Below are 12,593 nucleotides of genomic sequence, written 5' to 3' on the forward strand. Positions count from 1 at the left end.
GTGTTTGAGTCCTGCTTTATCATCACTGATGTACCAATTCAGTATTGGGTCTACTCAATTCTGGAGAGAAGAGATTTGACCTGAAACCTTCCTGCTCAGTTGTTGGGAAATTATTCTTGCTCATGATCACAAAATGTGCCATAAAGTTGTGGCTGTCATTATATTGAAGTCAATTGCAACAAATTTCAGAGTTGGAAAATATTGCACAATCAGTACTATATTGCACATTTAACAATAGTGAACAAACACGAATTTCTCTTTGAATACCTCATTAGATAATGCATTTACCCAGTAAACTTTCAAACGGGAGCCTTATTCCTACACACTAAGTAAATACATCCAACAATTTGTACTTGAACACATCATTATCAGAGGTGATTCACAGAAGAGTTAGCAAACAAACTTTGACAGAGAGTTGCATATAAAAATGATGATCATAATCTTGCCCCGAGAGGAAGGCTTTAAGGAATATTTAAAGGACAAATGATAGGTGAGGAAGTGGAGAGGTTTAGGAAAGGAATTCCAAAGCAATGGACCTCGGCATCTTAAAATAGAATAGCCAAAATCAGGAATGTTCAAAAGGCCAGATTTAAATCAGGAAGAATGAAAAACACGATGATGCTGGAGGAACTCAGCAGACCAGGCAGCATCTGTGGAGAAAAGCAGGTGGTCAACATTTTGGATCAGGACCCATCTTCAGGATTGAAGATAGGAAAAGGGGAAGCCTAATATATAGTAGGGAAAAGCAGGAATATCTCAAGAGGCTGGAGAATAAGCAAGAATGAGAATTTATGAGAAGAATCAATCCATTGTCTAATTGGGAGGTTATTTAAGTCGAGAAATGGGGGTGGGGGTGGGAGGAGGAGGAAAGAGGACTTTGTGCAAGTCAGTGTAAGATCAGCAGGGTTTTGGGCAATAAAATTTTGGAGGGTAAAAACAAATGAAGCATTTAATATGATATTGGGAATGCAGTGGCCAACTTGGATATTGCAAGCTCTCATAAACCGCAAGATGATAACAACCAGACAACTTGTTATAGTAATATTTATTGAGACACAAGTATTGGCCTGGATCACTGAGGTACCTCCCTAAAATATTGCCACACCTTTCACATTCATCCAGTGGAAGTGCAGGCAGAAATTTGATTTACTGTAACAGCTCACCCTCCAAAATAAAATTTCCAGCACTTCTAACAATGGAGAATTTCCTCAGCAGGGCCTAGAAATTTCAGTCCAAATTGTAGTCTTCACCTGAGGTGGAATGTGAACCCCAAAACCTGACTCAGAACAATTAGAAAGGGGTCAGTAGACTGGGCAGGAGTCCCTAAGAACTGTCAAATCTAGAGGTAACAAGACATGGATGAGGGTTTCAACAGCAAATGAACTGGCTCAGGGTGGAGTCAAACACTGCTAGAGGTGGTGCAGAAATATGGTTTAAAGATGAGTCCAGTGTTGCAACAGTCAGGGAGAGAGCTTAAGAGAGTCTGGCCAGGAATAACATATTGTCAAAGCAATGCCTATGGAGACTGGCAAAGATGTAAAAATTTTTAGACTGTACTGGGTTCTTCAAATAGTCCCAAATTTTCTTATGAAGTCACATTGAAAAGCTGAATGTGCAGTAGAACAGAAATTGGGCAAGTTTGGTAACAGGTATGAAACCACAATTATTCTGAGATTTTAATCTTTCTCTCAAGTCTAAATAGTGAAAAAGAATCTCATGTTAAAATTGTAAACAGCAGTGTTTATTGTCACATCATACAGCAAGAATAGATAAGACAATAATAGTGACAAATTTAAGAATTTCCATTAATAATTTTTGGTTTGCCATAAATTGTCCGTTAGTATTGTATGACGGTCCTATTAATATTGGTCTTTAATTTCCAGAAAATGGATTTAATCCAACAATACTTTAGAATTTGACCTTGGTTTCTTCTTAAAATTTTATTTACATAAAGTAGGTTTTACAACATTGCACATGATAGAAAGTAGAGACACAAGAGATTCTGCAGATGCTGGAATCTGGAGCAACACACAAAATGCTGGAGGAACTCAGCAGGTCAGGCACCACCTATGGAGAGTAATAAACAGTCGACATTTCGGGTCGAGACCCTTCAGGGACTCGACCCAAAATGTCGACTGTTTATTTCTCTCCATAAATACTGCCTGACCTGCTGAGTTCCTCCAACATTTTGTGTGTGTTGCACATGGTATAAAGTGTTGTTAAACATCTTAATTTAAGAATAAATTATAACAAAATGGTCATCACCAAATGTCTCTGACTTATTCACTCCTTCCTGGTCCTGTTTAGTTTGTCATTTCCAGAACTGTGAGCACTTTTGCTCATGTGGGGAAAATGGACAGTTGGGGTCCTCTCAGTTGGGCCGTATAAACCTAAATTTCTTGCCGCTGCTGATTTTCTGGGCGGTTTAACACTAGGAAATGGGCTAAATGCCTGAGATTTCACAGTGCTAATCCTGTGAGTTAGATCTGAAATTCCTTTGTCAGAATCTGAAGAATCAGAAGAACGCCTTTGGCTTGGTGACGGACTGGGTGGCTCAGCTGCATTTGTGTCAGTTTGGCTTAAATCCAGCAATTTTAGCTGGTGCTGAATCTCAGTCACATTGTCATTAGCATCCTTGTAAACTGGTGTGGAAGACTCCCCATCTCCTTGTGCCAATACTCGGTCTTCAACACTTTTAATGTCAGTGTCTGCACTTTCTGCAGAACTAAGGGATGACTCTTCAACTGATTTTGTATTTCTTTCTTTTGTGACTTGGCCCTGTTCCTCCATTAGCCCTATGGTATCACTGTAGCTCAGCTGGTTCCTGGTCCGTGCGAGGTTTTTTCGGTGAACACGGATGTGTGTGCGCCATGGTGAGTTTAGCTTTGACTTTGTGTCTTCGTGTGGGGCCTTTGGTCCGGCCACATGAAGAACAGCATTCCTTGTGATCCGGTTAGTGACTTGCAGTTTCTTCCCGAGAAGCAAGTGATTCATCATTGGAGTTTCATTGGTTGGTGAAGGCAGAATGGTGCTGGCAGATCCTTCACCTATGAAACACACAATAAAGAGAAAAGCTGGTTATTAAATGACAGAGACAGTCACAGCCTTTTTCTATGGACCACATTTTCCCCAAAACATTCAGAATAAATCAGAGCTGGCACACAACGTTCACACTGAACAATAAAAAGATCGTGGCAATAAATTACTTATTTACTGTATTACTTTGGTGTAACTTAAGCTTTGGCTGGACTTTGACTGCATTTTGTTTCAAAGGGTGAGCACTTTAACTTAGATCCTGGTGGGCACAAGTCCACTGCATAATACAATGTTCAACCCAGCACAACTTGGCAGTCACACTTGAGAGGTCACTCACACAGCAAAGAAAATTCACATTTTCCGTGATGCAGTTTTGAGTTTGGGGCAGAGGTGAAACAACTATATTGGAATACCGCATGGGAGGCTGGTCCGGAAGGTTAAGTTGCTTGGCATTCAGGATGAACTAGCCAATTGGATTCAACATTAGCTTAGCGGGAGAAGCCAGAGAGTGCAAGTAGATGGTTGTCTCTGACTGGAGGCCTGTGATTAGTGGTGTGCCGCAGGGATTAGTGCTGGGTCCATTGTTGTTTATCATCTATATTAATGATTTAGATGATAATGTGGTAAACTGGATCAGCAAATTTGTGGATGACACCAAGATTGGGGGCGTAGTGGATAGCGAGGAAGGCTATAGAAGCTTGCAAGCTTGATCTTGACCAGCTAGGAAAAAGGGCTGAAACATGGCAGATGGAATTTAATGCAGACAAGCGTGAGGTGTTGCACTTTGGGAGGAGAAACCAGGGTGAGACTTGCATAGTGAATGGTAGGGCTCTGAGGTGTGCGGTAGAACAGAGGAACCTGGGAATACAGATCCAAACTTCCTTGAAAATGGCGTCACAGGTAGATAGGGTCATAAAGAGAGATTTTGGCACTTTGACCTTCATAAATCAGGGCATGGAGTACAGGAGTTGGGATGTTATGTTGAAGTTGTATAATACATTGATGAGGCCAAATTTAGAGTATTGTGTGCAGCTCTGGTCACCTACCTACAGGAAAGATATCAATAAGCTTGGACGAGTGCAGAGAAAATTTACAAGGATGTTGCTGGGACTTGAGGACCTGAATTATAGGGAAAGGTTGAATAGATTAGAACTTTATTCCCTGGAGCACAGGAGAATGAGGGGAGATCTTATTGAGGTATACAAAATTATGAGGGGTCTAGATAGGGTGAATGCTTGCAGGCTTTTTCCCCCTAAGGTTGGGTGAGACCAGAAATAGAGGACATTGGTTTAGGGTGAAAGGTGAAATATTTAAGGGGAATCTGAAGGGAAAATTCTTCACTCAGGGTGGTGCGAGTGTGGAATGAGCTGCCAGCGGAAGTAGAAAATGCAGTTTCAATTGTAACATTTAAGAGAAGTTTGGATAGGTGCATGGATGAGAGGGGTTTGGAGGGATATGGTCCAGTGCAGGTAGATGGGATGAGGCAGAAGATCAGGTCAGCATGGATTAAGTGGGCCGAAGGGCCTGTTTCTGTGCTGTAATACTCTATGACTCTATGTCTAGCTCATGGAATATCTATGCTGAGTTTGCTTAATCCTAACAGCAGACAGAAAAACAAAAAGTGAAATGCATTTTCCAACTTTGGCAACCATCAACTAGAGAAGATCAAACAGAAGATCATTTTATTTGAAAATCAAAAAACTGCAGATGCTGGAAATCTAAAACAAGAACAGGAAATGCTGAAGGTACTCAGCAGGTCAGATCGCATCTGTGGGAAGTTAAGCAGAGTCAATGTTTCAGGTCAGAGATCCTTTGTGAGTTTCTGACCTGAAACTTTGATTCAGTTTCTCTTCCCACAGCTGTGCTCTGACCTGCTGAGTATTTCCAGCATTTTCTATTTTTATTTATTGTTTTACTCAAGGAATAAACAAATATATAAACAAATTTGCATTTAAATATTGTGATCCAGCTAAAATCCCAAGTCTTCATATGCTGCTCATGAATAAATAAATCCTAATTTAATTATAAATAAGAAGTTACAAGCAAAAGAGAGGCAAAGGTAGTTAAGCACACCACTGTGAAACAACGTTATATTACTCCAAAATATTTAGCCCCTAAGTATATTATGCTATGAAGGAACAAACAAAATAAAATTAGTCTCATTAAATACTTATCTCTTTCATAAGTATTATTTTAGTTTGAATGCTGTAGGAACAGTAACTAAGCTCCATTAACCAGGATGGGGGTTAACACACTGTGCTTTCCTATAATTGTTGTGTTTCAGGATCTTTGACCATTCCTCAATAGATAGGATTGAGGAGGGGATTTTTGTTTAACTTGCGATACTTAAAACAAAGTGGATTGACTGTTTAAAAAGATGATATTTGATGAGAACTGCCATTTATACTCTTCATCAGGAAAAGTGGGAATAATGGTGGTGTTAAGCATTTAAGAGGCTATCAATAAATGCTTTATATTGCACAGATGCAGAATGTTTCTTTCTGTTGTAGTTTGCATAACTTTGGTTTCAAACAAAAGTGACAAGCTAATAGGTTTGATCAACATCTCTTCTGGCCAGGCCAAGATAGACGAGGGGTCAATAGGTAACACCCAAGTTCCCATGGGAACAGAAAGAAGGTGAAGAAATGATTGCATATTAATATTCTTCTATAACAGAAGATTCAGTTAAACGATGAGTGCATAAAACATGCAGCTGAGTTATAAGAGAGGCTATTTACGCACAAAATACACTAAGGATGTGAATGAGAATTCCAGATGAAGAAGGAGTGCAAAGGGTACCATTTTTTTCATGAAAATTCAAACAATTTAAATATGTTAAGAGGTAATTGTGAAGAGGTGACATAGTTTGCCAGTTTATCAATGGAACATGCAGTGGGTTCTATTACTTGGACTAACTTTGTATTGCCATTAAGCTATGTGCATAACAGCAGAGTTGGCAATAACAATAGAGGGAACCAGTTTCCATTTTCTTAATTATCTCCCCTTGGATCTTTATGTGTCTATATGTGGCCACTGTCTTGGAAAAGGTGAAGAGATATTTGCAAACACTAATAATGTGATTTAAATCGGCTTAAAGATTCCTTGTGCTGCTACAACTTGCTCTATAAAAAGATGCCATGTTGTTGAGAGATGGAAGGAGGTGGAGATAGTAGACAGATGCATTATAGTGAAAGAAAAACATTAGTTTACACAAAGGTGTTAGTATATTTAGGGCCTCAATACATTAGTGTGATATGGAGAAACAATGATGGAAAAATAAAATCGTAAGACACTAACTTCTTCCAATAGCATTATTCATCTGGTCCCTAGGATCTGGGATGATCCCAGGATTCATTTCATTTTCTGTTCCTAATAAAAGAAACACAACATTTAAAAACTGGAAAAATGAGTTAGTCTTCACAGAATTTACATTGCTGGTGAGTTGATCCAAAATCATTAATATATTAGATTGGTTTTATAGTTTTCGATTACCTTGTTTTAACTGCCTCTCTCTTTGTTAACTGATAATTTGTGTGTTAAGCAGTTAGATTTTATTTTGTTGTCAATTGTCATTCTTCCTCTTCCATAGGAATCACCCACCTTTAATGAAGCGAGTTCTACACTGTATCTGTCTAGTACAAATACAAATGACTAGCCTTCATGTGTGAGCCCACAGAGCAAACTATTAGGTAATGAAAGGCATTATTGTTTAACTTCAGTTTTGTTTCATCCAATGCCCACAATTATGCATTTTCCAACATATAGGACCATCAATAGCAGTCAAAAGAGGAAAGCCTGATTGACCTTTCTTTCCAGCTTCTACTTTAATTGGCATTATGGCCAATCACAGAATTGCAGGAATACTCATGGAGATCACAAGCTGAAGGTTGAACTTGGAGCCTGATCGACATGGCTTGAAACCACAATAAATACTGCTTCTATGCACTAGGTCACTGGCAACGTTACACTGCTTATTTTAACACTGTTTGCCTCAGTCATCAAAGTTGGTAAATTGGTTTATTATTGTCACATGTACCAAGGCACAGCGAAAAACTTGTTTTGCATACTGTCCTTACAGATGAATTCATTACAACAGTGCATTGAGGTAGTACAAAGTAAAGCAAAACAAAGTGCAGAATAAAGTGTTACAGTACAGAGGAAATGCAGTGCAGGTAAACAGTAAGGTGCAAGGTCACAACAAGGTAGATTGTGAGGTCAAGAATCTATCTTATCATACTAGGGAACCGTCAAGTAGTCTTATAACTGTTTGCCTCAGTCATCAAAGTTACCAAAACAAATGAAGGCATTTTAATCCTTATATGTGAAACCAGTAAAACAGCAACACAATTAATTTAAAACCTTTGTTCAGGTGGTCTTAGGTCAGAAACTTAATATTCCATACAATGGCATGATGGCAATGAAACGGAATGGTCTTCTTTGGTAACCTTTGATTCTCTGTGGTACATGAAATCGACACTATTTCCTGTGGTTATCTGAGAGTTTGAAATCTTACTGTCTTCCACAAGTTCTATTGTGTTCTACAGATAAAGGTAGTTCCTATTAGTTACTGACACTGTCATATAGGTTCTAGAAATCCAGTAAAACACTGACTGACAGCTTCAAAAAGCAGACAAATCAAATGTCCTTCATGCTAAAACAAAATTAGATCTGATTTTTAAAGTGTTATCCAAGACCTGAAAGGGATATCAAAATTTTTAGAATTTTACGTTTTAAATCAGACATTCTGGTTCATTTTCAACATCTCAATATTTTTAAATAATTTGAGTTTTTAAATTTAAAGACATTAAAAGGTCATGAACACATACCTAAAAATCAATTTTTAGTGAAAGATCCCAGCTTACAACTATGCGTTCCATTTTACTCGCACCCCACTAAAAAGAGACTTTTTTTCTCTTCTGGGTTCCTAGAAATATGTTAGCATTTTTATTTTGATTTAATTTTTTTCCCCATCAACTCAGCAAGGTAATGCATCTGGTTTCTCACCAGTTATTCAAATTGCATTGCTCTCAGGATCCCTTTCATTCCCATCCAATCCCCTTTAGCTTCAATGCAATCCAGTCTCGGAACATTTTCCCACCTTCATAATTATCTAATTTCTCTCTTCATTCCACTGCTCTTCTTGTTGTGAGAGTTCCCACCCACAAAATGCAGAGGCTGAAATCCTAGTTATTAGCATAATCTGTGGCATTCAGAGTAAATGGAATAATTCAGTGCACTCAGGTAAAAGGACTTTGGGGAGCTGATCATAATTGAGCTGGTTTTTATAATTAGCAAAAGTTGCTGGCTAACTGTCAGTATTCTCCATGACAAAGTCAGATATGAACTACACTTTCTGTAGTCTTCACTCTCAGTCACAATCACAGTTCAAAGCAGTTATAAACTTGAGTTATGTTGTGACTAAAATCTGCTGAAAGCTAGCTATCTTATGTAAACATCATCTTTGGTTCAGTCCCAACGTTAATGTCACAAACAGCACTTTGCAAAGTGGCAGGTAATTAGAATCAGACACAGGGAAAAAGAGGCATGCCATGTCCAACTGTGTCAGAACCTATTAGTGATTGCAACCAAACATAAAAGAAAATTGGTCTCTGCATCACAATAAACAACGGGTCTCAGTATAGATTGATGTCAACTAGTGCACTTCTTGCATGCAGAGTTTTCCAACATGTTAAATGAAAGGCAAAAAACAACTTTGACATACGAAACACAGTAGTTTTTGTGGAAATTTCTTTTTAACAAATTAAAAACTTGTAATTGAATAATTTACTGATATAACATTGGGTATCCCATAAGAAAGTGAATGTCTGTCAAATGATAAATGGGTTGAAGATCAGGACCTTAGATCTGGCACAAAGTTTATGGTCTACTGGGTAACAATGATCTTATCCTTTTGGACACATCAGAGGCATGGACTCTTACAGCAGGCACCACAAAGCATTGTACAGGTAGCACTAATGCTGTTTCTGCAAAATTCTCCAAATCTATTGGCAGGATAAATTAACTGATATCATAGTCCTATCCCAGGCATCTTGGCTCTAATTATGCTCAGTCATTTCTGATGTTTGACATGTTGTCAAACTGATGTTTGTTTCTGATGTTTGACATGTTGTTTGCATGTTTGACGCCAGACTCTCTTTAAAGACACTCCACTCTCAGCTCCAAAGGGGCAAGAGATTCCCAGATAGACAGAGGAAACAATTTGAAGATTTCTCACAGCCTGACTTAAGAAGTGTAATTTCCCCACTGACTCAGGGGAAACCCTGGCCCATAACCATTCAAATTGCAGAGGCAGCATTTAGGATGGCACTGGGAGCACAGTTGAATGTTGGGAAGAGCACATCACCTCTCAATTTACCCATCCCACCAAGCAACTCCTGCCCCATTTGTGGCAGTCTGCCAGTCCCACATTGGTCTCAACAGCCACCTCAGAACCCTACACTACCAGAGTGGAAGCAAGTCTTTCTTAACTCCAAGGGAAGATAAAAAGGAATGGAATATGAATCTGGAAATGCAGCTGTGATTCTGAATGATACGATACCTGCTTTGATGAAGATGAAATGGGCTTGTTGCTGCTGCTGCTTCTTCTTTATCCTAATATATTGTTGCTTCAGTGCATTGATGTCAGTTGTCATACGCTCCATCATCATGCTGTTAAAAACAGAATGGTGCTCACTGCGGCTGGCATCGATTGCCCCAGGGCTGAGCTCAGCAATGTTACTTGATTTCAGGATCTGCTCATCCTGCTGGTCTAGAGAAATCATAATCAGAAAATGGAAGGGCTTTAAATGTTTCATGTTAAATGCTAGTTCTCATATTATATATGCCTGCAAGCTAAATGGAAGGACAAACCAACAATATACCATATTTATGGAATGTGGAAATGTTCCATTGATATGACAGATAGGGTTAATAAATGCACCGTATCTGGCAAGTTGCACATGTGCACAAGTTGGAACTAGTGACAAAACTGGATTAACAAGATTGAAAACAAATTTTCTACATAAAATAACAAGTAGCTTTATGAAGGCATGTTTAGGCACTTCACCTATTAGAAATTAACAGGATATTTGGAAATTTCACTCTCAATACAGTTTTTTTAAATCTGAAAAAATAGTAGCATCATATTTTTGCTGACACATTGGATTATAATTAGCAGCTCAACTGAACAGAATACCTTGGACCTCCCTACCAAATTGCACTGTAGGAACGCCATCACTAGAAGGATTGCAGCAATTCAAGAAGCTGACTCACCACCACTTTGTTGAGGGAAATAAGGAATTAGGAATATGCAATAAATGCTAGCCTTGTCAGTGGTGCCTGCATCCCGAAGAAAGAATAAAAAGGCCCATCCACTGGTAACTGCCTTTTGTTGCTTCACTGCTCCAGTGCGGTAACTTGGTCATAATTCATCAGGTCTCTTTCACATCAGCCTTAGCAAGTTTATTTGACAATAACTGTTGGAAATGACTTCTACACTGTTTAGATCTGCCAAGCCTTAGGCCAAGAGCTTTCTCAGAGTTGATTTGCCTCTCCACTTCAAGTATTGTGGAAATCCTGCCACACACATCAACAAAGTTCTGCCCAATTTCCAGTAAAGTTTTGTTTTGAAACTTATTGTGTGAATTCAAGGGTGCAGAGAGCAATGTAAAACAGCCCTCCATGTCTAACCCAGGTCAGTGCAGGGTGGGTAGACTGTGGGATGGGTCCAACGTGATCCAGACTCATAGCTTTACTGGAGTCAGTCAGCCAGATGATACTTACCGCAGTAACAGATCTTGTTGCAGTTACAGGCTACCCCTGGGTTAAGAACACTCGACTTATGGACACCTGTACATACAAACTAGCTCCCATAATATTATTAAGTTCAAAAGTCCAATTTATGTACATGTTTGTTCCTACGAATGGAAGAACTAGTTTCCTCTCTCTCTTCACTTTTACTATGTTCTTTCTTATTAATCTTATGTGCTTTTGATGCCATTAATTACAATAGTGTGGAGATATGATTACCATATTGAGTGACTTCTGTGTATTTTCTGGCTTATGGAGAAAACTGACTGTAAAAAACAAAACCCGTTCATTACCAGGGGATGGCCTGTATTCTTGGCAAGCCAATCAGAAGTGTGGCAAATGCATTCTGTTTTCTTGCAAGCAGTTTAGTTAAAAATAATATTACATTTGGTAGGAGCCATCAGGTGGTGGATAATTACAGCTCATGCCACCAACCACAAAGCATAACAGCAAAACTTACAAGTTTAAGAGAATAGAGTCACATTTACCAATAACAGGATCCTTCCTGAGCAATGTCGTTCTAACAAAATGCTTTCAATTGTTAAAAGAAACAATAATGCTACATTAAAGATTACCTTTGATTTGTTTCTGATACTTCTGCAATTCTGGTACAAGAAGACTGAATGGTCCCAGACAACCAACTGCAGAAGCTATTGCATCTTCATCGTCCAAATCAATCTCTTCATCACTGTCTTTGGTTCTACTGAAATTCCTGTAGTGAGGATTATAGGAGTGAAGGAAAGTTCAGTTTTACATAAACAAGTATTATTCACAAATTATACCACACTCTCAAATAGTACAAAAAGAGATAGATTAGAACATATTACATCACAAGTTATATTGACTGAAGAGCTCCTAGTAATGATATATTTCAAAACTGCTCTCATTTTTGATCTACTTTTAAATTATAAGATTAATAAGTGATTGTTCAAAGTTACACTGGAGAAACAAAACTATGCAAGAGATCAGGAAATGGAATATACCTCACTGCTATAACATTAAGAACAAAGTTAACTGCAGATACAAATGATAACTGGAAGCCACAGGTGATATAAACCAACATTTAAAGAGCTAGTGCACTGGCAGCAGAAATATTGTCAGCAAGCCCCAAGAACAGACTTTTTACACTTTGAAATATTTCCAATTTTCAATGATAAACCTGGTGAACCATAACACCTACAGTATGTACAGAACATGTTGATCATCTAAATGTAGTGCACACAAATGCTTTTATGATTATTTGTTTAATAAAAGCTTTTCTTACCGTTGTGATTCGGACAGCTTCACAGGGATTGGGAATGGATTGATATTATAAGTGTATTTTTCTCTCAGTTCAGCCAGTTGTGGGAAGGGGAATGGTGCCATTGAATAAAGTGTCTGTAACAGAAGGAGTGAAACCCGGGTGACCTTAAGTACATATAATATGCAATTTAACACACTGACTTATCAGATCAGAAATGTTTTCTTTTGTTTTAGAAGCTCAAATATTTGTTCATTGTTTGAATGCTTGACTCAAATGTTTGGGAGACTCAGTGGAAGGATGAAAAGTAAGGAGATTGCCTTCTTCCAGAGAAGTCCACTAACATAGCAACCCTCTTTACTGTTGGAGTGACCTATCACCCAGTCTTATAATGTCAAGGTGGATTTCTGCCTTTTAAAATAGTATCAAGTAAGGATGGATTACATCAGCCAAAATGCCTTGAGACAGGTTTACCCATTATTTTAGAGTTATGGAATTCAAAATCTTG

The 12,593-nt window shown here is 38.4% G+C and overlaps 1 protein-coding gene across 4 annotated transcripts in view; it reads right to left on the bottom strand.

The window, feature by feature from the left end:
- Nucleotides 1–1,719: 1,719 nt before the first annotated feature.
- Nucleotides 1,720–12,593, bottom strand: part of tbc1d30 (TBC1 domain family, member 30) — an 83,419-nt gene continuing 72,545 nt past the window's right edge. For 3 of the 4 annotated variants that reach the window (XM_052029940.1, XM_052029944.1, XM_052029941.1), the window contains 5 exons: nucleotides 12,110–12,222; nucleotides 11,421–11,557; nucleotides 9,596–9,805; nucleotides 6,334–6,405; nucleotides 1,720–3,047 (listed from right to left, as the gene is read on the bottom strand). In XM_052029940.1, coding sequence (XP_051885900.1) covers nucleotides 2,284–3,047; nucleotides 6,334–6,405; nucleotides 9,596–9,805; nucleotides 11,421–11,557; nucleotides 12,110–12,222 — 1,296 coding nt within the window. In that variant the 3' untranslated portion in view covers nucleotides 1,720–2,283. The remainder of the gene's footprint in view (nucleotides 3,048–6,333; nucleotides 6,406–9,595; nucleotides 9,806–11,420; nucleotides 11,558–12,109; nucleotides 12,223–12,593) is intronic. The other variant, XM_052029942.1, reaches the window with a different exon arrangement.

Source organism: Pristis pectinata, chromosome 15 (assembly GCF_009764475.1).
Source record: "Pristis pectinata isolate sPriPec2 chromosome 15, sPriPec2.1.pri, whole genome shotgun sequence".
Lineage (NCBI taxonomy): Eukaryota > Metazoa > Chordata > Chondrichthyes > Rhinopristiformes > Pristidae > Pristis > Pristis pectinata.